Below are 24,386 nucleotides of genomic sequence, written 5' to 3'. Positions count from 1 at the left end.
CATGCCTTCAAACACAAGGCTTGGCTGTATCAACCAAGAAATGTGCATTCATTGCAATCACACGTAAACTAAGACGCCATACCCAGTTTCCATAAGTGGACACACCATCACCTATGAAAAGACCCATCGATCTTTGGGTGCAATAATTGACCGAAAGCTTTCTTAGAGCACTTATTGGACGCACCTGAAGAAAAACCTGTCGTCGATTGCCCTGGTACTCAGATTAATGTGCAGGAAAGCATGAGGGACATCTATACGCTCCATGCTTCAGTTGTACAGAGCCTATATTCCTTGGATATTGTTACGTAGCAGAAGTCACATATAAAGGTCTATTTACAATATTTACAAGAGAGATAACGATGCATAAACAATATGGCTGTCGATACCGATTCCACTTCTACACGTCAATCGTTTTCTTCAGACTGGCGCCACTCTTGGTTGTTCCGTAACATAACCCCCGCCTGTAAAAGCGCCGTCTCGGCGCTAGCTGTTAGTGAGGTGAACTCGCGGCAAAGTAAGGTTTCAGCCGGGACACATGCACAACGTCCGTGGGGACACGCGAGTCCAGAGGAGCGATCTCGTAGTTCACATCGCCAAGCTGACGCAATATCGTGCAGTGCTCTGTGTAGCGCGGCAGCAGCTTTCCAGCCAAGCAGACGAGGCGGCATGATGGAGGCCGACGGAGCCAGGAGAAAAAGCGAACGCCCGATGTCAGCTGCCTACCGGATATTCGCAGCCTGAGACTCAGCGAGTCGGGAGCCGGCAGTCTGGCGTGCCGTGTTAGCCCGGCCGAGGACGTCTTGAGTATATTCAGTGAGAGTGCTTGTCGAAAAAGGAAGCAATGTGTCATAAGGCAAAGGAGGGTGGCGGCCAAACAGAAGGGTCAAAGCCAGCAGTCTCGTGATCGGACGAATTATAGGAGAGGTTCACGAAGGGTAACGTGCTGTTCCAATCTCTGTGGTCGTCAGAAACGCACATAGCATTTCTGTCAACGTGCGATTGAGCCGCTCCGTCAGTCCGTTTGTCAGCGGATGGTAGGCGGTGAAAAGTTTCGCTAGAATAGCAGCTTGGGCTTGTTGGTTTTCCATCCTGCTAGTAACAGCGCCAAATGTAGACAAGAGACGAGACAAGAAGACACCACAAGCGCTGACTTTCAAAAAGATTAAAAAAAGTCAGCGCTTGTGGTGTCTTCTTGTCTCGTCTCTTGTGTACATTTTGCGCTGTTACTAACAGGGTGAAAAGTTTGTGTTCAGCAGAGCAGGAGCGAAGTAAGTCTTCAACTACTCGGGACAAGAAGGTGCGGCCGTAATGAGGGAGGAGCTGCCAGGGTGCACCGTGATGGAGGATGACGTCGTGTAAAAGTAAATCTGCCACCTCAGTTGCACAGTTGCTACAATTGCTCCGTTGTTACAATGGCGAGCAACATTACCGGTACGCCGGCAGGCAAAACAGATTGGCCAATCGTCTGCGCTTCGCCACTAGGCTAGATTTCGGTAGCGTGTGGGATACTGCAGACCAGTCGATGGACTTGGAGCATGACACAGCTGTGAAACATCAACGGCACATACAGAATGAACTTCAAGATTAGCGAGTTCGTCGCGGGCAATTACCTGCACAAATGGTGCTGTACGCAAGTTGTTCGGCTCACCAGGGCGGGAGAAAAGGGCTGCAGGAGCCATGGGTTCAAGTTCCCGCCCCATTATCCGCATCATGTCATTTGATGATGATGGTCGCTGTACTCCTGGCCTGTCGTCACAAGAGGATGTCGCAGCTGTGTTTCGCAGACGTGCGAACGGCGTTGCAATGCGGCGGCTCTGGCCTGCTCAAAGCGCTGAAACTCTTTTACGATGTCCTGTACTGTCTCACAAGTTTTGCACATGAGCAAGTTGAAAGTATCGTCAGCGATCCCCTTCAGTGCATGCCCAACCTTGTCTTACTCAGCCATATCGCTGTAGGCCTTACGGTACAGAGCCAGCATGTCATGTATGTAAGAGACGTATGATTCTGTGGACGTCTGGGCGTGGGTCGCTAGTTCTTTCTTAGCGGTGCTCTTCCGCCTGGCGGGACGGCCGAACAAGTCCCTCAGCTACTGCTTGCACGTGTCTCAGTCGTTAAGCTCTTCCTCGGGGTTGTCGTACCACACCATCGCCGTGCGTTGCAGGTAGAAGACAAAGACAGCCAACATAATCGTCGGATCCCATTTATTGGAGGCACTTATACGCTCATACGTGGCGATTCAGTCTTCCGCATCGAGGTGGTCGGTGCCGCAGAACTTTCCTGGATCCCGCGGCTAAGCCAGCACAACCGTCGGATTTGGAAGCGTTGATGTGGGCCGCGCCATGTCGGGTCCTGTTTGGCCCGTGATGTTGTCCAGTCCGAGGTGACGAACACTGCGGAGCTCCGTTGTTGTTTCTTGTGGGTACCCCGACCTCCACCAATTTGTTACGTTGCAAAGTCGCACATAAAGATGTATTTACAATATTTACAAGAGAGACAAAGATGCATAAACGAGATGGCTGTCGAGCCCGATTCTACCTCTAACGTTAAATCTTCTTCTCACTGGCACCACTCTTGGTTGCTCCATAACAATATCTGCGCTACAGCCTTCCAGTGTTGTCCAGTACGTGCAAGTGAAATGTCCTCTAACATCTTACAGGGCCAAGCATTGCGCATGTGTTTAGAACTTCGCTGCGCGTCAACACCTGCAGAAATCGTCCTCGTCAAAGATCATCCTATCCAAACATACGTTTCTGTGGATTGTCTTGTGGCGCATATCCGTCGTCTTTCCCGCGTCCCCGATCATGACTTGGCGTTCTTCTTCTCGCAGAGACCTCGTGCTACGTTTTCTGAAATTATCATCACCCACGCAGACTGTCTTCCATCAGGATGCAAACCATACGAAAGACCTTTATTCTCCTTGTGGCGTCTCCAACAGCCTCAGATGCGCCTGGGTATTCCGGGTGTAAAGAAGAAGGCTAATCACCGAAAATTAGCTCCGAAACAGATCACCCTGCTATTAATGAGTGATACACACGGCGACCGAATACATATATATACCCATGGTTAGGTCTCATCTACCAGCTCTTCGGGTGCCGTTGTCATTTCGGCTACCAAAGCTAGTGTTAAATTCAGACTGTCACACGTAACAACATCAACGGCGGGTGAGCTTGCTGCCCTGCGTGCTGCTGTAAAATACCTTCTTCAAAAGGCACCTCAGAAATGGATCATCTTTTGCGACTCCAAGGCAGCACTTCAGAGTAGACATTTTGCCCTTTAAAAATTTGAAATAAAAGAAAGTGAGAACAACAGAGACAGTAAATTGGATGCGAAGGATGGAAATTAAAAAAAAGGTACATGGAGGTTTACAAGAATGGCAAAAAAAAAAACTGGAAAGGAAAATCTGTACAATAAGACAAAGGGCAGTGCCTTGCTCTTTGAGGCGCGAGCTAGTTGCCTAAGGACAAAAAGATACCGGAGCAAATCCTCGCAACAGGATGAAGCATGTGTCTGCTGCAGCCAAAATCAGGAGACAACTCAGCACAATCTAATGGAATTCGATTCACTTAGGGAGGCCCGCACGAAATGCCCACTTTTAAGAAGCACTGGGATTTAAAACGGATGGAAGCATTAACCGGTCAGCAGTCGAGATACACAAGAGACGCAAGGCTTCCGCGTGGACGCCGAAATGTTTAACAATTTTTACACAACACCATTTTGGTCGACGTTCTGTTTTTCTTCCAATTATGCCATTACTTCCCGACCAGACGAGATTTCGTCAAACTCTTGATTTCATACGTTTACATTGTTGGTGGAAAAAAAGCTGGAAATAGATAGATAGGACCGGGCCCGTTAGGGGCAAACTGAACGGTGTACATATGGATGTTTTAAACAATAGAAAAAAATAATGAAAGTGGTGTAGGCAAAATGCTAGAGTGATAAGCATGCAAGCGTACCTGATTAGATCAAATTTGTTAGGTGACTATTTTCCCCACCCAGTTTCAAAGGGAACGCCAATAAGCCATCACCAGCATCATCCTTATCGACATTTAGCGGTCGGCCAGGGAAGCCTAATTTGCACGCCTATTCCATCGTACTGTATAACGTGTTTTACTGCATGAAGCGAGCAGGTAATTAAACCAAGGAAAGCAAACGGAAAATTATTCGTTATTTTTTAACCGAAATGCAGAAGTGATGAGGTGAAGGGGACAGAAAAACAAGGGCCGGCGGGAGCCGAACCGTCCGCATTGCGTCGCTCTCTGCCAGACGGGCCACGGCAGGGGTGGTTCTAACGTTCCACATTCTTGGGAATTAATGCGCGTGTTCAAGATCTAACCCAGAGTGTTAACGAGTCACGCAAGGTCGAAAACCTGCTCTATATGATGCGGGCGATAGTTCAGCAAGCATTAAGCACCCGATGAACGAAGCCTTCAAGAGGCGCTTAAGGTGAATCAAACAGGGAATGATTACGCCCGGAATTTTATTGGCATCGCATTCGAGTTCCCGGTGCACAATCAAGACACGGCCGAGCAAGCCTCAAGACCGAAGCGCGCCGCCGTCCCGCATATGCGAGGTGCGAGCTACGCTCTATAGCACGCCTTTTTAGACAGCGTCAAGTAGAGATCGCGCATGCAAGCAAGCCTAAATAGCAATTGATGAAATTTTAAGCATCTGCTCCCTGGGGTAAGTTTTCCTGTGATGGTCTACATGATTCCGTGCACCGACTGCCAATCGGTGTACATGGTGTGAGTGGTAACTTCTGCAGGCTTCTCAAGCGGCGCATTAATGTCGTCAAAGGCAGCGCACTAAAAAAACCATGAAATTTCACCTACGATTACGATATTCCCTAATGCGAAATTTCAGAGGAGCTCTATATGTGTTTTCATTCCGCGATATAATGACTTGCGAGGACAATGTCTGATGTGGCATGCTGCAAACTGAGCGAAGTGCACCGTGACTGCCTCGCTAATCGCGAAAAGCAGAGCGTGGGTGACGCGTGGGCGCGATTCACAGCAGCTGTCGCAAACAGGCCTACGCTAATGTATAGTGTCGTTGAACGCGCTCGCCGCATGTCCTCGTAAACAGACGACTCGCGCTATTCTGGCGCCATCTCGTAGTTGTCGCCGCAGAGGGGCACTACGCTTTTCTTTTCACACTCTCGCCATACCCTCCTCCTACTTTCCACCTCATGCTTTTACTGTAGCCTCCGCTTTCTTCCTCGGGCTCGCTTCGCTTTTCATCCCCCGCTGCGCTCCGCGTTCGCTCGTTCACTCGGTTACACCGACGACGCCGAGGCACGCCGACGCTCAACGCAGGAACGGGCGCTTAAGAGCTGCGCTCTAAAAAACACACCGAGCATGCAGATGGGTCAGGAGATAAACCGGCACAACGACCGATAGTAGCTACAGATACGGACTTAACGAAGCTCAGTCTTGCATCTCGAATCATTCAAGCCATGTACAACACAGTAAACAGATCATGTGACACCCTAAATTACGTGTACTCGCGAAGTTTGCGTCGTGCTCTCAAGACTAGTTGAGAACCTTGAGCGTAGCCGGCTTCACATGGTCAACATGTCATTCGTACTGATCTCAAAACGTCTTTTTGTTGCGGCTGTGGTCTTTCACCTGTTTCTTCCATAAACAAAACAGGGTATGCGCGATTCCAGAAACATAACTGTTCCAGAATGAATGAATGAGTTCCAGAGCAATTCCAGAAACAGACACAGCAGAAACAAACATTATGCTGGGGCCCCTCGCTGTCGCAGCGCGCTCGCTTCCTTCTGCTGGGTGACGTAAGCAGAACGTCGCTCGATGCAGCCTCCCAGTTTCGTTATCGGGGGCGTTGATAGTCTAAATTCCTTCTGGCACAGTTCCGTGGGTAATCGCATTTTTCCGGATCCAAAAGTTGATATGGCTTGTACAGAGCTTCAATTTCCCACTAACGATGAGCCCGCTGAAACTAAAAGTCTGCAAGTTAAAGGATTTTATTGCGACAGAAATTATGTGGACATTCCGGGCGAATTTCTACCGTCGCCGTGAGGTTCCAGTGGGGGGAAGCGCCTCCTTTGCGTAGTAACTCGGCGCGATGCTGCTGACGGCGCGGCCGTGCAGGTGCCGTATCTTGAAAGCGATCTGCGATGTGGCCAAAGTGCGCGCCGGCACAGGCTTCATCTTCAAAGCGATCTGCAATGTTTAGAGAGTGCGCGTAGTGCCGGTAGCTTCGTATGCGCTGTGCTTTCGACGTTTCTTAAGCGTTGAAGCGAGAGATACACGAAGGTGAATGCGACCGCTGCTGCTGCCGCGATTCCTCACTCCAGCATTTTGACAGCGAGCTTGCCCGCTCATCGAGCGAGATGTGCTCATGTTTACCTGTTCGCGCGGGACAGCGTGCTTGACAATTTAGTTAAAACACCTTGGCAGGCTACTTTGTTTGAATCCATGATGGAATGTGTAAACGCGACTGAACGAGGACGTAGAAAGAAACAGACACACAGAGGCAGTACCGCTTACACATTATACCATCGTTAATTTAGTTGGTAAGCGAATGTTTACAAGTTTATATGGCCACTAAATCTACTATCCTTACTTCGTATATAGTTATCTACTAATTTGCTATCGCAGTCGGGCGAAACTGCGACTTTTTCGTTAATTAGTGACTAATTACCGCGTCCCATCCGTCGCCCCGTCGTCGCCATCACCGACAGCATGCCTTCGAGAGAGCCGTCCTTTTATTTCAAAACGTCTACATCTAAATGTTCCATAATGTCGTCGCAGAACCACCCACCGGTATACACGTGTATGGGCGTTCGTTTCACGTGGAGACGAGAATGTCCAGTCTTCCTAAACAAATCGTCAAGCTGACGTTTTTCTGAAAGGCATCTCGGCCTTCTAATCCGGCGTGCTAAGTCCCGACACACGCTACGAAGTTAATGGAAAAGGTTTCTCCGCCGCTACAGGTGAACCAATGCAGATGTTTTTGTGTTGGCGCTGCGTAATAAGACCTGCTTGATATTGACACGCGCACTTGTTTGTTCAGTGAACGCTTTGACCGGCTAACAAATGTTAAGCTGTGTTCTTCACCGTCACCTCTATGTGAAATCTGAAATGACTGCTCGTTGGATATCTTCAATAGCGCATATTTAACGGATCCTCACATATTTATACGATTGAGGAGGCTGTGGGAGGATGCAGCCTTGCCGCGGAATGCCGGCAACGCGCTGGGATAAAGCATGCGCACGAATGAGCAGCACGTCGCAGCACACAGGTGTAGAACGCTACCAATGGACCACTTCGTATTCAATGAGAGCATCAGCTGCAGCAAACAATTATTCACGCCGCCACCGCTGTCGTCTGCTTATGTCCACTGCAGGGCGAAGGCCTCCCCCAGCGATGTCCAATATGCCTGTGTCTCGCTTGTGCAATCTTGTGCCTGCCAGTGGTGCCTGCCAACTGAAGGTGTGCAAACACCTTCAGTTACATAAAGCATACGAAGCTCCAGGCGGGAAAAGTAAGACAAGTGGACAAAAATAGAAAATGACCAGCACGACATGACCGAATTTTATCAGTGAAAACAACATTTCTGCAGAATATTTTGGTATGTAGAGTACTGATGAAAGTGGTGCGTGGGAGGTAAAGCGGTTTAAGCAGAAGCGCAGAAGAGGCGAAACAAGTACAACTGCACGCGTAACTCAAGTGCGTGGATGAGCAGTATACCAGACGTCGACAAATGCTGTTACAAGCATGGTGGCTTTATCTGAACTATGAAACGATAGTTTCTCTGAAAAGCCTGGCAGTCAAGCAGCGAAATCTATTCCGCAGGTTGGAAATCATTTTTTTTTTTTTGTATTGCTTATAGTCTGCTTTTCTGCTCTGCTGCCCTGCTGCCAACTTTTGTCTGAGGTGCTCGCACTTTTTGCTTATTTGCCGTGTGTTTCTGCTGTTGCCCAAAATGGGAAATGACGAACTTAAACGGGAAATTGCGGATCTCAAACGTGAGTTCCGCAAGGAACTTCGAGAGCTCAGGCAAAGTGTAGAATTTACTAGTGGACAGTATGAGTCTCTGAAACTAGAATGTGAAGCACTCAAAAAGGAAAATGCCAACCTAAAAGCAGCACAAGAGCCTCTTCTGCAAGAAGTTGAGAAGCTGAGAAAGCAAGTGTGTCAGAACTCGCTAAAGATAGTGACACAGGATCAATACTCGAGAAATAGGAACATTGAGGTGAAAGGTGTTCCTTGCTTGCAGAATGAGAACCTTGGGAACGTTCTGCAGAAGGTCGGGGAAGTGCTTGGCGTGCCGATAACTGAGCAAGATATTGATGCTTGCCATCGCGTTCCTGTGCGAAATTCTGATACTGATAAGAACATAGTAGTGTCTTTCAATCGTCGGTCGAAACGTGATGCTGTGATCAAAAAAGCGCGAAAAGCAAGGATCACCGCAGAAGACATTGGTTTTTCTTCCAAGCAGTCCATCTTCGTGAATGAGCATTTGTGCCCTCAACTAAAGCAACTGCTTGGCATGACTGTGGCAAAGAAAAAGGAAATGAAATGGCGCTTTGTATGGGTGAGGGACGGAAAAGTATTCGCGCGAAAAACGGAAGAGTCTAGTGTTGTTAAAGTTACATGCGAGGCAGACCTAGCTAAAATCTGCTAGTGGCGATTGGCAACGAACTTTTTGTATCTTATTTTGCTATGATTGTGCCACGCAACCTTGTTCGTCCTGGTTACGCCGACTCTCTTACCTTCTTGCATTTTAATGTTCAGTCTGCCCGTAATAAACACGATCAGATAGAAGCATTTCTTAACGAATTCACGTTCAGGTTTGACATAATAATGATAAGTGAGACATGGTACAACTCGGAAGATGATGTTATTTCCTTGCCCGGATACCAAAGCTTCTTTCTAAATAGACCAAACCGCCGAGGCGGAGGTGTGATGCAGATGGTGTCAGAAAGGCTTTCATGCGACTTGATTGCAGATCTCTCAAAAACCACACCAGACTACGAAGCGCTTACGGTACAATGTGGATCCTATGTCTTCACTGTTTTGTATCGACCACCTGATGGTAATAGTGAAAGATTTCTCGTCTTTTTAGAACAATTACTGTGTTATGCTTACCAGAATAGACTGTGCATAAACATAGGCGGTGACTGTAACATAAACTTACTGCAATCGAATACAGTTTCCCGCAATCTGATCTTACTCCTTGATTCTTTCGGTTGTGCGAACGTGATAAAAGCACCCACTCGAGTCACGTGCCTGTCTGAATCCCTTATCGACTTATTTATTACGAACAGCCCAATGCTAGATATCAATGCTGGTATCATTGCCGCCGATCTAGGTGATCACTTGCCGATCTACATGTTTTCTAAACGAAATAACACACTTAAAGCGAGCCGAAACCAATTTAAATCTTTCGTCATGCAGGAAATAAATCCAAGAACAATGACCGACTTTCGAAACCAACTTCGAAGTGTAAACTGGGCACCAGTACTCGAGTGTAACGATGCTGATACGGCCTATGATACGCTCATGCATATCATTAAAAATGCGTACACTAGTTGTTTTAAATTAAAAAAGGTAAAAAGATCTAGAAAGACACGGAAACCTTGGTTAACAAATGAGTGTTTAAAGCTAATTCGTAAAAAAAACCAATTGTACTCTCACTTTGTGCAGTCTAGAAACCCGGATGATCTTTTTGCATTTAAGAAATACAGAAACTTCGTAACTAAGTTTCTTCGAGATACAAAAAAAGAGTATCTGGAAAAGCTATTTAGTGATGCTGATACCAAAGGTGACCTAGTTTGGCGTGCGCTTAATAAGCTCCTAAATCGCGACAGAAGTAGTTATGAAGAGCTCGAGATTACAGAGAATGGGAAGCAGCTAAAGGGTATAAAATTAGCAAATCGTCTCAATGAACATTTTACAAATTTAGTTATTAGCGCTCACAATATAGATGCTCTCAATTACTTGGGTGCGCCTAGCGTAAATACAGCGTTTTTTGAGCCTACTACACCGGACGAGGTTTACTCTGCTTTTATATCCTTAAAGAACAGTAAGGCACGTGACATCGATGGTCTCCAGATTAAACCAATTAAATTTGCAATAGACTTGTTAGTGCCCGCTTTCACCCACGTATTCAATGTTTGCTTGTCTACTGGTGTTTTTCCTAAAAAAATGCAACAGGCAAAGGTTACTGCTCTGTTCAAATCAGGGGACAGAAATGACATGTCAAATTATCGGCCGGTGTCAGTGCTCCCTGTCATATCAAAAGGCTTAGAGAAGGTTATCTGTAAAAGGGTTATGTCGTTTTGTGAAAAATATCAGTTATTATCTCCGCATCAATTTGGGTTTCGTAAGGGCCGATCGACTGAATTAGCTCTGTTAACACAGAAGGATTTAATCTTGAACGGCTATGAAGAAAAAAAATTAACATTAGGCGTATTTATAAATTTTTCCAAAGCCTTTGACAGGATCAATCATATTACTCTACTAAAAAAACTCGAACATTACGGATTCCGTGGATTACCCCTGGACATTCTAAAGTCGTACTTAACCCATAGGAAACAATGCGTTTACATCTCAGGAGAATACTCAGACCCCTTGAATTTAGAAGCTGGTGTTCCCCAAGGGAGCATATTAGGACCTATATTGTTTAACATCTATATAAATGATTTAACAAACATCAGTAACCTACCACACTATATAATATATGCAGATGACGCCAGTCTTTTCTTCCAATCATGCAATGCTGATAACTTATCACAACTAGCAAACACCGCCCTTGATAAACTATATTGCTGGAGCAAAGCAAATTCTTTACAGGTTAACTCCAAAAAAACCAAAGCTGTTCTTTTTGCACCCGCCCAAAAAAATGTAAATCGCAATCTAAACATATTCTATCGATCAGAACGAATTGACGTCACCGCGGACGTGAAAACACTGGGAGTAATTTTTGATCAGCATTTAAGTTGGGACAAACACGTAGAACGCGTGGCAACAAGTATGGCAAAAGCATGCGGTGCGCTTTGTAGGCTTCGAGATGTTCTTCCCTTAAAACTACGGCTATTGCTGTATAACACCATATTTATTTCTCATGCAAATTATTGTAGTCTTGTATGGGGGACAACGTCACAAAAAAATATTCAGACATTATCTCTTTTACAAAAAAAAGCATTGCGCCATGTTGCTTGTATTTCTTACGGCAGTCATACAAGTACACTCTTTTCTAAGTTTCATGTTCTTCCCTTTCATTACAATTATCAGTTTAATCTTGCTATGAAATATAAAGAAAGCGTAAAACGAGGCCACACGGTATTTACTGGTCTTTGCAATCTAAGCAAACCTCATCACCTCAACTACGACATTAGGGAGCGAGAAACTTGGGCCGTGCCTTTTTCGCGAACTAATCATGGAAAGGACCGACTACCGTGCCGCATATCGGTATTACTGAACAGTTTTGAAAAAGAAAACATGGATCTTGGGACTGTTTCACGGCGAATTTTGAAGGAATATTTCATTAGTCGTGCGACTGCATGCGATTAGTGTATGTCGTATTTGCATATCCTTTTCTTGGTTGTAACTTAAGTATGGAATTCTTTTTGTATTGTCTTGTATGTGAAAGTGCTTTTATATATTGTTATGTAATTGGAAAAATGTATTGTTTCACCACGTTACATCAATCTGTATTTTTCTGTTAAGAGAAGGCATGTATTGCTGGTAAAAAAAAATGTTGGTTATAGTGTTTTCAAAAACGCATGTTATCATTCCCTTAGACATGTTTTTCAAGATATATTTTATGTACCGGTGTATTGTTGCTTGAAAAGTGTTCACGAACTGTCTGCTGCCAAATACTGTAGGGGCAGGAGCCTTTGTCAAGCCGCTTAAAATAGCGGCTTTTTGCTCCTGTCCTAGCATTTGTACATCTAAAGTTGAATGCTGAAATAAAGGAATGAATGAATGAATGGAATGAATGAATGAAATACAGCAAAGGGTTCTAAACCTGAGGAATAATGAAGAGATGAATGAAGAAAATTTTATTAGAGAACCAGAAATTTTCAATAAAGTTTTATACCGAAGGAAATTTATCTTATCTGTTTTATCAATTTTACCTGCATGTTCATTTATAGTACGGGAAATATATTTTTTGTAAATTTTTTGGTAACTTCATGTTTTGCCACAACCATTATTGGGATTTCTCTCGACAACGCATAAACGCGCACGGCTTCGTATTTTCTGGCTTCGCTGCTTCTAATATTTGTGCGCTGCTTTTAAGCGCAATATATCATGAGAGAGCAACTTCTTTTCTCGACAAGCGACTGCATTTGAAATGCCAGACGCTGCGTTATGACTCAGCCGCAACGTGGTGTCTGCCACTATTGCTGTGTGGCGGACGACAGCGTCTGATGTAACGTGCATACCCTCACGCCTGCGTTTGTTTCGTTTTGCAGAGCGTCAAAGAAGGCGCAGAGACCACAGTGTACCTTGCCGTTTCCGAGGAAGTTGAGAACGTGAGCGGGAAGTATTTCAAAGACTGCGCCCCCACCTTTGCTGTGCCGTGGGCTACGAACGCGGTCGCGGCAAAGAAGCTGTACGAAGAGTCCATCAGAATGACGCAGATCAAGGAAGTCATCTGAAAGACTGTGTGTGGAGGACGTCTCAATGCTTGAAGAAAGCGGGACTTTCTTATCTGCTGCGTTTATTCAGTCATCCTGAACTTCCTCCTGTGGGGAGAAGGGACTGCGCTGACCAGCTTTGACCCGCAGGAACAGTTGGTCCTGTGGGCACGTGGAGCGGCGGCGGCAGCCAACGAGGCCCTGAGCTTTAAGGGCTTCGAGGAAGATGCCTCATGCGAGCATAAATAAATGTTTCTCTCTGTCAGCATGGCTGCTCAGGACGCTGGCCTGAACGAGATCTTTCGAGAGCGCCCGAGAAAGTACGCAATATATTACATGCAGGTGATAAGGGAGGCGTCAAAAAGAAGAAAAAACGCTATTTGCCGTTGAGCTGAAAATTCTCCCAATTTGGTCGATGTAGGAGCAGCTCAAGGTCAACTACTGCTATTAAATTACTCTGTGACGCAGCAGCTGACGAAGACCTCAATGGGGTCTGTGAGGACTGAAGTATACAGATGCGAAACCGAGCAAAAATAAAAATAGAGGGAAAATCGTGACTTCTCCGTCACTATACCCCTTAAATTAGGGGCATTCTTTTTTCGTGTAATATAAACTTTTTTTTCATTCTTAAGGGGCAATGCCTGAAGTCAAGGCGCCGCATGCGGCGTTGCGTGTCCTTGCGCACTTCCTTCTAACATGGGGGAATTCGGTCGTATTCACAAAACAGTTATTACGTAAAAGAGTTCCATATTTGGCTGGCCTTGGGGCTGCTGCGCTGCTCGCTCTTATTACTACGTATGAGTGGGGCAACCTATTGTGATTTATAGAACTTATAGAATTTATCGAAGGTCATCAGCCTTGACAAATCCCTCTCACTAATGAAAAGCTTCGTGAATTTGGGCCCTGTTTCATCTTTGCTAGGAAGAAACTGCAGTGGTAACGCACTGCCTCTGAGATGTTTCGACGAGCCGCGCGGGCAGCCGCAAGCTCTTCGATTATCGGACCCTGACAGTCCCGGACTTCTTGAGACTGCTGTGCCGCATTCCATTTGCCCGAAGAGATTCGGAAGCTCCGCCCACCAGTCCGAGAGCTGCTAGAAATGCATTCGTTTTTCACACACCAGATGTCGTGGTCCGCGGACTCTCGGAGCTCTCAGCAGAAATTTGCCCGGACAATTAAGCGCAAGCAGCTAGCAGATGACGACTGTCTTAAAAAGATGTGCGCGGCGTTTGACGCCATGTTGTAAAAGATGTCGTTTGCTTCTGCGTACTTTGCGAGTTCCAAACGTCAAATATTGCGCACTCAGTATCGCTTCGTGTGCTACCATGCGAGTTTTTCAGGAGCGGTCAAACTGCTGCAGCTTTGGTCTTCGTGTTTTTTAAGAGAGAGGCACAGCGATCAGGTTAACGTGCTTCCTTTTCTTGACGTGTTTAGCGAACTCTGTCATGGTCATTGCTATATGCGTAGTAAACAGGTAGATTTCGTTTTTCAGGTGAATTAAACTGGTGTGCGAAGAAGCATATCATATTGCATGTGGCTATTCACGCGGGTAACTAGAGTGGTACACAATCCGAGCTTCGCCGATTGCTGTTGACATATATGTTGATCCCTTCTGTTGCAAAGTTCGAACGCTTGCGTTGTGACGCGCAAGATAAGTAGACAGTGTACATGTGCTCTATCCTAGACACGCGTCGGGCCTTTATTTTGTAGGTGGTCTCACGAGCTGCTAGGATATTGCTTATGTCCGCGTGGGAATTCCTCTTAAATTTCGCAGGCAATGAGCTAGCTTGACTGCAGCGACTAATGGGCACGAACTGCGCTGTCGCAACACGTTGTATGCAGTAAGATTGCGATTCCACTATGCAAGCTTTATGGCTGTGTCGGTGACGTAGCCTCTTAGACTGCATCACTTCGGAGGCCACGCTAATGAATTCGCTGGGTAGAGGGTTATCTACGAGTAGCTAAGCACACTACGGCAGCCACGAGAGTGACTTCAGGTCACGGTGCTTCGCAACGAAACCTCGGACAAACCCCGGCAGCTGGATCACATGACTGTGACGCGCTCTTCCGTCAAGGCTAGTCAGACCGGAAGCCGTAAGACGGTTTGTGGACAGTCCGGGACTGCATAATCGAAGAGGCCGCCTGCCACCGCGAGTGACGCCTTATCTCGGAAGCACGGAGGATTGGAAGAGGTCACGGCGACGAGCCGCGTACACTTGTGTCACTACCGGCGAATGGTAACGGCGGGGTTTTTTCTTTCTTGCTTTTTTTGTGTGTGTGTGTTCTTGGTTTTTTTTTTCAGTTTTAGTATCAAATACAGCCATTTTTGCGGGCTTTCTATGACGCTTCCGCAAGGTAAGATTTTCCATGGAGGTTCCTCTATATCTGCACTATTATCTTAAGCTAAGCTTTTTACGCGGTCCAAATAATTTCGGTGTAGCTGGCGTTTAAGTGTCCCCCTCAAGCATTCTGCGGTAGAAGTGGAGCACTCGGCGCCCCCATTGGCTTTCTCAAGAAGTGACCGAATTGACCAGCCGTAGTCGTTTAGACACAAACGACGTCTTTTGGCAGCTTCGCCAGGTCCTTCCAGTTTGCGTAATCTGACCAAAAGCCGCACTTATAGGAAATATGAAAAGTTCTAGTTGCGGATTCGAGTCTTTGTGACCTCTCTATGGGTCTTTTCACATCGGCGTCCAGCCAAATAAAAAAAAATGAGACAATCGGAGAGACAGAAGAGATCACAAGATGAAGTAAACAAAAAATATCCCAGACACAGGGGAAAAATTGGGGAATTATCACTGGAGATAGCAGGCCATTCCAGAGGACTGCTTTGATTGTTTCAGAGCGTTCATCTGCCAAATAACGTTTGTCAAGCACCAAATCGCCAATCGAAAACTCCCACGTTTACAGTTAGCCCAACATAGATTGCAGAACAGTCGGCTCGTGGAGACGGTACTATCTACAAACTGGGCGTAAGTCAGGGGACTTTTTTTTCTCACTTCACTCTCTCCCATGCACGTGTATGGTGGTGCACGCAGTGAGCGCGAGTTAAAAAAAGAATTGAGTGCGCTTAGTTCTGCGTCTTCCTGGTCGGACTGTTTTCCTCGTAGCCCCCCCCCCCCCCCTAGGCGGCGAAAGCGGCGCCGCGTGACAATGGCGCGGCTTGCATGCGACAAGGCCACGGCGCCAGTGGCAGCCAGTATGCGGGGCAGATTTGGTGCACGTGTGCGATGACTGCGTGCCTAGCCCGACGTCCGTTGGTTCGCGAAGTAGGTCGCGGCGGTGGCGTCGACCGCGAGGGCGACGCCACGGCAAAGGGAGAAATCGTGGTACAATACGGCGGCGCGCTTCAAAACGTTGACGCAACACAGAATGAACAAACGCGACAAATCTTGCTTCTTTCTTTCTTTTTTTTTTGGGGGGGGGGGAACCAGTGCACTGAATTTGACGAGGTTTCTGTCATTTAAAGGAGTGGTTGAATTCTAGGGACTGTTAGAAGGGGCTTTTTGATTTAAAGGGCCGTTCATTGCTTAATAAAAATTGTTTAAGACCGTATAATTTCAGAAAACGAAACTGAACCTTACATTTCTGACTCGGCAATGAAAAAATGATGTCACACTTTTTTAAACTCAACGTAATACTACATCCAAAACGTACAAAATTCATCTATAATAATAATAATAATAATAATAATCTTTATTTCCATCGGGATGATGGAGGAGGTTGTGGGTAAAAGCTGCTCGTAGTCGGCAGCTTGACAAAGGCCCACAGCCCCCTTGTACAGGGCAACAACAGCAAAGCAGGGAAAGACACACACAAGTATACAATAATCTCTTCGCAATTTAGCAGAGCCAAAAATAACAGGATCATTTCATAAATTAAATAAGTATACAAACAAAGAAAATAGAACAACAATCAATACAATAAGTACAGAGAGTATAAAGCTGTACAATAAACACAAGAGTAAGTGCACACATTATAGGAATACAGGTGGAGTTACTAAGAATGTGTGCAGTGAAGCTGTCGTAATTCACGTTTAGATATTTCAAGTAGGTCAGTCCCGGATTTTTTTTACAGTTGTTTAATAGAGTTGGAAGTGTGAATGATAAGTTTTCCATTGTGTAATTGGTTCTAGGAGTTGGTACAATCCACTCCTCTTTATGACGGGTAAGGTAAAACACAGTGCTCTTTTTCAGTAATGACAACTCATGCAGAGATTCAAGATGATATTTTAGTTCGCGCTGGAATGCAAGTGCTAGCTTATAATTGTAAATATTGAATACTGGTATTATGTATGCTTTGGAGAAAAGAACTTGCGAGTGGCTGTTGTATGGTAGATTAAGAAGTACTCTGATAAGTTTATATTGAAGTATAAAGATCTTTTGCAAATTTGTATACGTGGTTGTGCCCCAGACCAAGAAACAGTAATTAAGATGAGAGTAAAACAGGGAATTATAAAGCAGGATATTTACTTGATGCGGGAGATATGATCGGTAATGGAGAAATAATGCCGACTGCTCGAGCCAACTTAGAACAGCATCAATGTGACCATCTCATAGCATGCTCTGAGAAAATGTAACACCCAGAATTTTAATATTATTTTTGATTTCTATTGGTGCGCCACCATAACTTAAGCTTACATGAGAATTTAGCTGCCTCGATTTAGATCTAAATATTACAGCTTTAGTCGATTACGCGGCCGAGAGAGTCCTAGCATGCTCGCCGCAGAAATCAGAATTGTTTATACACAATCCGAAACACTTAAGGTGCAAGGCACCGTCGGAGATCAAAATTAAAGTGGCGGGTAAGGAGGTACCGATAGTCGAGCAAATTAGAATCTTGGGCCCGATTCTCCAGTCACACGGCCACAATGGCGAGACCGTCAAGAGGCTGCATAATCACGCAATACAGACCCTGAGCCTAATTAGGCGGGTGGCCAGCAAAGGCCGAGGGCTAAAGGAGAAAAATTTGATTAAACTAATACAGGCGTACATATTCAGCCGGGTGAGCTATGCAACGCCATATCTCGATTTAAAAGTGGTGGAAAGAGAAAAGATTGATTCTCTAATGAGAAAATGCGTAAAAGGATCGCTGAGACTGCCCATGTGCACATCCACAGAGAGACTGATGGCTCTAGGAGTGCACAACACATGTGCAGAACTGGCGGAAGCGGTGCCAACCTCTCAAATTGAGAGACTTAGCACCACGAGGACAGGAAGAGCCATATTGGCCAAAGTTGGAATAAATCCGCACAGAGGCCCCACCCAAAAGGTGGAAGTAGATAGGGAAGTGAGAGAAAATCTAATTATCACGCCCCCCCCCCCCCCCCCTGCCAAAAAACATGCACCCGGAACATAGCAAAGACAGGAGGCATAAACGAGCCGAAGCATTAAAAATTAAATTCGGTAAAATTTCGGAACATGAGGTGGCCTATGTAGACGCGGCGGGAGGTAGCGGCAGTTTTACGGTGGCAACGGCCGTCAGCGGCCGGGGTATTCCCGTGACCGCTGTCACTCTGCGCGGGCGCAACATAGAAGTTGCCGATGAAATTGCGATCGCGTTAGCTTGCGCTGGAACGGACGCGAAATTTGTGATCAGTGACAGCAAAACTGCCATACAAAATTTTAGCGAGGGAAGGATCTCGCTCTTAGCGGCCAGAATCCTAGGCCAGAGAAAGTTAGATAGAAAAATTCAAATGATTTGGACTGCGGCACACGAAGCCGTCCTCGGCAACGAGGCGGCCCCCGAGCTGGCTCGAGATCTCTACCGCCGAGCCGCTACGGGGCCCCTCGACGACCGAGGGAGCGGAGAGCGCATGCTAAAATATGGGGAGATCACGCAGCATTATAGATTGGCTCGTAGACTCGTATCCCCGCCAGACCCAAAATTAAACAAAAGACAAGCAGTCGCGTGGAGACGACTACAAACTTATACGTATCCGCACCCGGTTATGGCGTACCACATGTTCCCCGAGGCCAGGAGCGATAGATGTAATCTTTGTGGGGCGAGAGGGACCCTCGACCATATAATATGGGAACGTCCGTACTCTCCCGGGGGAACGCACAAAATAGGTAGTAGAGACACCTGGGAGACCCTGCTGCGCAGCTCGGACTCTGAGCTCCAGCTCCGGCTCGTCTAACTGGCTGAAGAGGCTGCTGGGACCCCAGACCTCCCAGCCTCCATCTGAGGCGGCGGCACTCGGCCCCTGACCTGCGTGTCGGGGGTGGGTAGATCACCTTATCCGTTGGACAATAAAGTTTATTCTATCTATCTATCGTCTTATTAACATGCATGTTTAGATGGCTTACTATTGACCACGTTTTAAGCTTGGTAAAGAGAGAATTCGCGCCATTGTGCAAGATATGGCAATCTGGAGCAGATAGAAGTGTACTAGCGTCGTCGGCATACAAAACATATTAGGTTTAGTAGAGAGGTCAGCGAGATCATTGATGTAAATCTTAAAAAGAAGCGGACCAAGAATGCTGCCCTGAGGAACACCGTTAACTATGGATTTTAAATCAGAACGATACGTTTCGATTTGAGCGTACTGCTGTCGAAAACTGAGATATGATTTGATAAGCTCAAGAAAATGCCCTCGGATTCCATAAATTTCCTGTTTCTTCAGCAAAGTGAAGTGATGAATACAATCAAATGCTTTAGAAAAGTCGACATAAATACCTTGTACAAAGTTCCTTTTTCCAAATTCGGACAAAATAAATTCTTTCTGTTCCAGCAACGCTAATTCAGTCGATTTGTTCTTCCTAAATCCATATTTAGCATCTGAAATAAGTTTGTGTAAATCAAACAACGAGCAAAGATGATAATGGATAAGCTTCTCCAAGCCTTCTGAAAATATAGGTAAGACGGAGATGGGTCGGTATTTATTCATATCATTAGATCACCCTTTTTGAAGAGCATAGTTACTTTCGCGATTTGCATTCGCTTTGGAAAGCATGCACTTATTAGGCAAAGGTTAAAAATATGGGTTAAGTATGGACATAAGACATCCAACACATATTTCACCGGACGTGTCTGAACTCCTTCAGCGTCGCCCCCCCCCCCCCCCCCCCCCAACTTGAACTAATATTTAAAGAAGAAAAAACTGATGTAACTTGATCCTCTGTTACAGGGCTTAGAAAAGCAGCTGAATTATTTCTAACGGGCATAAACTTGTAAAAATCTTCAAGTATACCATGATCAGAATAATGAAGTAAATACTCATTAAATGAATCTGCAAGGGCGCAGCCAGACACTTCACAGTCATTTATTGACAACTTCTCGATTCTATGTGAAAGTTTCGTGCGTTTAAAAACAGTGTTCAACTTTTTCCATACGAGGTCACTTTTCTTTAGGCGACTCTGGAATTCAGAGTAAATGTAACTAGATGTGCTTTTTTGAACCTCCTTGGTTAAGTTATTTCGGCACGCCTTAAAATGCTTTAAGGTATCAGCATCTGTTGTTTTAATAAACTGATGGTAAAGCATATTTTTCTCGTTGATTTTTCGGCGCAATTCTCGAGTTATCCAAGGTTTGCGGATTTTTTTATCTAGCTTAAAAGCTTTTATTGGAAAATGTCGCTTGTAAATCTGCAGGAACTGGTTCATATAATTTTCGTACCCTTAACTGGCATTTTTTTTTCTCCATTACCCATGTAAAATCTGACTTCAGTAGTTCAGTCCTGAAGCTGTCTAAATTTGACAGAGTAATAGATTGAAAAAGAACCGGTGGTCGGCTTTTGCATCCTTCTAAATTCGGCTTCTTTACCATAACAAATATCGGAAGATGGTCGCTAAGACCACATGATATAGCTCCTGCTGTGATGTCTGTATTCTCAAAATTTGTCACAAAAAGGTCTACATGTGTTTTATTGTCTTTCGTAATTCGGCTCGTTAATGTGATTGCATTAGTCGCAACCATTTGATGTAATAAGCATTTTCATGTTTCTTTGTTCGTTAGTGTTTGCTAACATATCTATATGAAGGTCGCCGGCTGATGTGACAGAGTAACCATTAGCAGAAACAAAACCGAGAAAGTGATCGTAAAATAAAAAAATCTTGACACATTTCCATGGGGGGGGGGGGCGGTAACAAACAGAAAACAGATGCTTATTTACACGAACTGACAATATTTCAAGATCATCACATAGCAGAGAAAAAGAAGACAGCAGTTCACACTTAACATTCGGCTTCATCAATAGGATGTCTCCCCCACCACGACGATTTTTCCGATTTAAGCAGAAGGATTGATAACGTGAAAACCGAAAGTGATCCTGGTCGTCTTTACACCAAGTTTCAATTATCATGACAGCGTCGAACAAAAAAGAAAAACTAGAGATAAAACAATCCATTTCTGCTTCCTTGTTGTAAAATGAGCGAACGTTTAAACGAAGGCATTTTAGTGAATTTTTGTGCTGGTTCGTTGTTGCAACTGCGCTTACATCCTTTGGAAGAAGGTAATTGTCATTAGCCATTTCAAACTCCGACAACACATTTTACGACCATTTGTTGGACACATTGGAATATGCTATGACGGAAGGTCATGCATATTGCGCACTACGATTGCCGACTGGCCATCTGTTTTGCGCATGAAGATCTTTCCATTCCTGTGCCAGAAATACTGATGTGCATTTTGTTTTGCTCAGTCCTTCGCCAGTCGCAACAGATGTCGGTTATGACTAGTTATATTTTCCATAATGGCAATGTTACTTTTTTTCGTCCCTCAGTTTATTCCTTTTCACGAGCCACTTATCTCTGGCAGCTTGCCTGGTGTATGTAACTATTATTCCTCTCATCTTATCGCGCTTTGCAGGTAGCCGGTGAATTGCATCGACGTCTGCGCTCAAAAGCCTTAAGACACCTATCGTGTCAGCCACAGCGTTTACTTTATCTAGCAGATTTTCAGGTTCGGTGGACTGAATTCCGTGGAATTGAAGGTTCAGCTTTCTGCTCCTCCATTCAAGATCATATGACGTCACTTCGCAACGTTTCATTTTCTTCTTTTTTTTCGACCTTTCTCTCCAAAATTTCTAATCTCTTTTGAATATCCTTTGTCTTTTTTTCCTGGGTAGTTAGCCTTTCTAGCACTTCGTCATACTTTTCCGAGATTAGTTCTACAGCTGTTTCAATGCTAGCTACAGTTTCTTTAAGCGGCATCAGCTCGTCTAATTTTCCATTTATAGTAACGAGTAGGGTTTTAATGTCAGCTATCTCGTCATCAGACAGTTTTTCACCTTGATTGTCTCCTTTGCTCTTCCCATTTTTCCATGTGGGGCATGCCCATTTCTGCTTGGCTGACTCCGATTTACTTTTGTACTGCTCTACGGTAAGCCCAGCACAGGTTCCGAGATGGTACAATTTGTTGCATACAGTACATTTGGCAGAAATTTCCTCGGGCGGAAACTTGTTATTGCATCTGTCGACATCGTGCGTTACAGACAGCAGTTTCAAGCAAAACAACAACAAAAAAAGGACGATAGGAGAATACTAGGGCGGCGGCAGGGGCAGCGAGCAGCACATCTTCTTAAACGCAATCACAAGGAACGACACCAACCTGCGAAAAAGCAGAGCGGTGTTCAAGCGATGGTCTTTCGTGCTGCCGCTGCAGCCGACTGCTGGTAGACATGTGGTAGATCCGAGCAGTCCGTCTTTTATCTTCAGAGAAAGTCGCTTGTCGCGCCGCGGGTGGTTCCAGGCAGTTCGCAGATCTAGGTAGTTCTGCCCCACTTGCGCAGTCGGGTTCCATCGTCAGGTTCAGCGTCAGCAACCAAGCCGCGGTGGAGACGAAACTGCGAAAAAGCAGAGCGGTGTTCAAACGATGGTCTTTCATGCTGCCGCTGCCGCCGAGTCAACGCACCACTCTGAAATATACCACTAGCTTATGAGCACCATTTTTGTGAAACCCACATAAATGTTGCACTAAATTAGTGTAAACTGTAAATTTATATAGCAAATTTGTCCGCTTTACACGCTCTTGCGGATGCTACTTACGGAACTGCGATATCTGGTTCTTTTTTTCTTTGTTTTTGCAGCGAGTTACAGATATGTAAACTTCGAGCTTGTTTTTTTTAACATACCAATTTTCGTCAATCCTCGTAAAATATTCCATGCGCTGAATCGAAATTCCGCTTACCACAGTCACTAGAAGTGAACGTTTTCCCTCAAATACAACTGGTTTTATTCAAATCAGTCTAGCGGTTATCTCATAAAAGCATTTCTGCGTTTTACACGCATGTGAATAGGCGGCATCCGAGTTGACCCCGAATTACACTGTGCCCTGAGAAGAAGCTTCCTCTTAAAAAATTGGTAGTGGCTTAGCTCGGCTGTGCCAGGATACACGCAGCGAAAGCTAAGGCATAGCATGGTTAGCCTTGGTTAAACTTGATTGCAAGTCCAGCTTAGTCTGGTTGTCTATAGCTATAGCTATGTTGCGGCGTGTAGCCAGTCGTTCGGCGCGCTGTTCGTCTGTTTCCTGGGCGATTCGTTTCCTCTTCATCGCGTTCCGATGTCGATTCCAGGCCTCCTCCTGCTTATCAGAATTGTCGCCGTGCATACTGTCTCCTCAACTGTGGTCGCGGCTCACGCGAGCTCTCCTTTTCAATACTCCGACATGTTATCAGGCATGCGACGCAGCTGGCGAAGCGAGCGGAGGCGAGCACAACGACGAGGAACGCGGTGTGACGTCATACCAAACGGCAAACGGGGAAAGGCGTGGTGCTGCGCACCGGCGGAACACCTGTGGCTCGGTGCCACTAGTGGCGCATGCGCAGTAGTGACTAGGGAGCGAGAGAGAGAGAGCGATGTGACGTCATGTGCCTACCCGGAGCACCGCCACGGCGAAATCGCAAGTTCGCGGCCAGTAAAACTTTCGCTTTGAAAGTGTGTGTGGGACATCGTCACGGTACAGAGAGACCAGGAAAAGCTTTTCAGCAACGTAGTAACACTACGACGCCGCCCGTATTTATAGCCACGGGCGCTGTACATTGCTCTCAGTGACTATAGAAAAATATACGTGGCTCTGCTTTCGCAAACACCAGAGACCAGCGTAGCGAGGGAAGGCCAGTAAAGTAGTGCCAAACCGCACACCAAACACACGAGCGCCGGCAACGCGTCCTTATGGCGTTCGCCAAAGACGTCTACTACGGCGTCCGCGATTCGCGTGACCAACGCCTTAGCAGACGCCGCGGTTGTCTCCACTCCACAGAAAAAAAAGAACCAAGTTTAGAGAAGGGAAACTGTACCTTCCTCAGTGGTTCTAAAATAAGAAACGGCAGCGCATGAAACTTAGCTGGAAGCCCGGCAGATGGCGCTACTTCAACAGGAAGCGAGGGAAGTGAGCTAAGCTTGCAGTAAAATTGAGTATGAAGAACGGCTGAGGAATATGGAAGAAAGTGAACGGGCTGGGAGGGTGTTCAGGTATCTGTACAGGAAACACATTGATTCACAGTGGAAGAAAAGAACTAGGAACCTTACCAGCAAGTATGCGGCCTGTATGGTGGGCAACGCAGCAACAAATAAGGTCAAGCGGAAAGTCAGAGAGGCTGAAATAATCTCATGGGAAGCGGCAATGGAAAAGAAACCTGCCATGAGTAACTACTTAGGAGGAAAAAACGAAATCAGGAAAAAACCATTTATGATAACTCAAAGGGAAGCTCATTACTTTTATTGATTTTCAATACTGCCAGTCTCTTTTCGAGACCATAGCAGGTGGGTATATTGTTACAATGTAAGCGTTGATACATTTTTCATAGAACATGTGTATACAAAGTACACTAAACTAG

General features: G+C 45.6%; 1 protein-coding gene across 4 annotated transcripts in view; it reads left to right on the top strand.

The window, feature by feature from the left end:
• The window catches only part of LOC126543030 (retinol dehydrogenase 11-like), a 139,184-nt gene extending 126,309 nt beyond the window's left edge, over positions 1 to 12,875 (top strand). For 3 of the 4 annotated variants that reach the window (XM_050190178.3, XM_055077586.2, XM_050190177.3), the window contains one exon: positions 12,446 to 12,875. In XM_050190178.3, coding sequence (XP_050046135.1) covers positions 12,446 to 12,631 — 186 coding nt within the window. In that variant the 3' untranslated portion in view covers positions 12,632 to 12,875. The remainder of the gene's footprint in view (positions 1 to 12,445) is intronic. The other variant, XM_055077587.2, reaches the window with a different exon arrangement.
• The last annotated feature ends 11,511 nt before the right edge of the window (positions 12,876 to 24,386 follow it).

Source organism: Dermacentor andersoni, chromosome 2 (assembly GCF_023375885.2).
Source record: "Dermacentor andersoni chromosome 2, qqDerAnde1_hic_scaffold, whole genome shotgun sequence".
NCBI classification, from domain to species: domain Eukaryota; kingdom Metazoa; phylum Arthropoda; class Arachnida; order Ixodida; family Ixodidae; genus Dermacentor; species Dermacentor andersoni.
The sequence above is the reverse complement of the archived record's forward strand: the minus strand, read 5'-3'. Positions and strand labels throughout refer to the sequence as shown.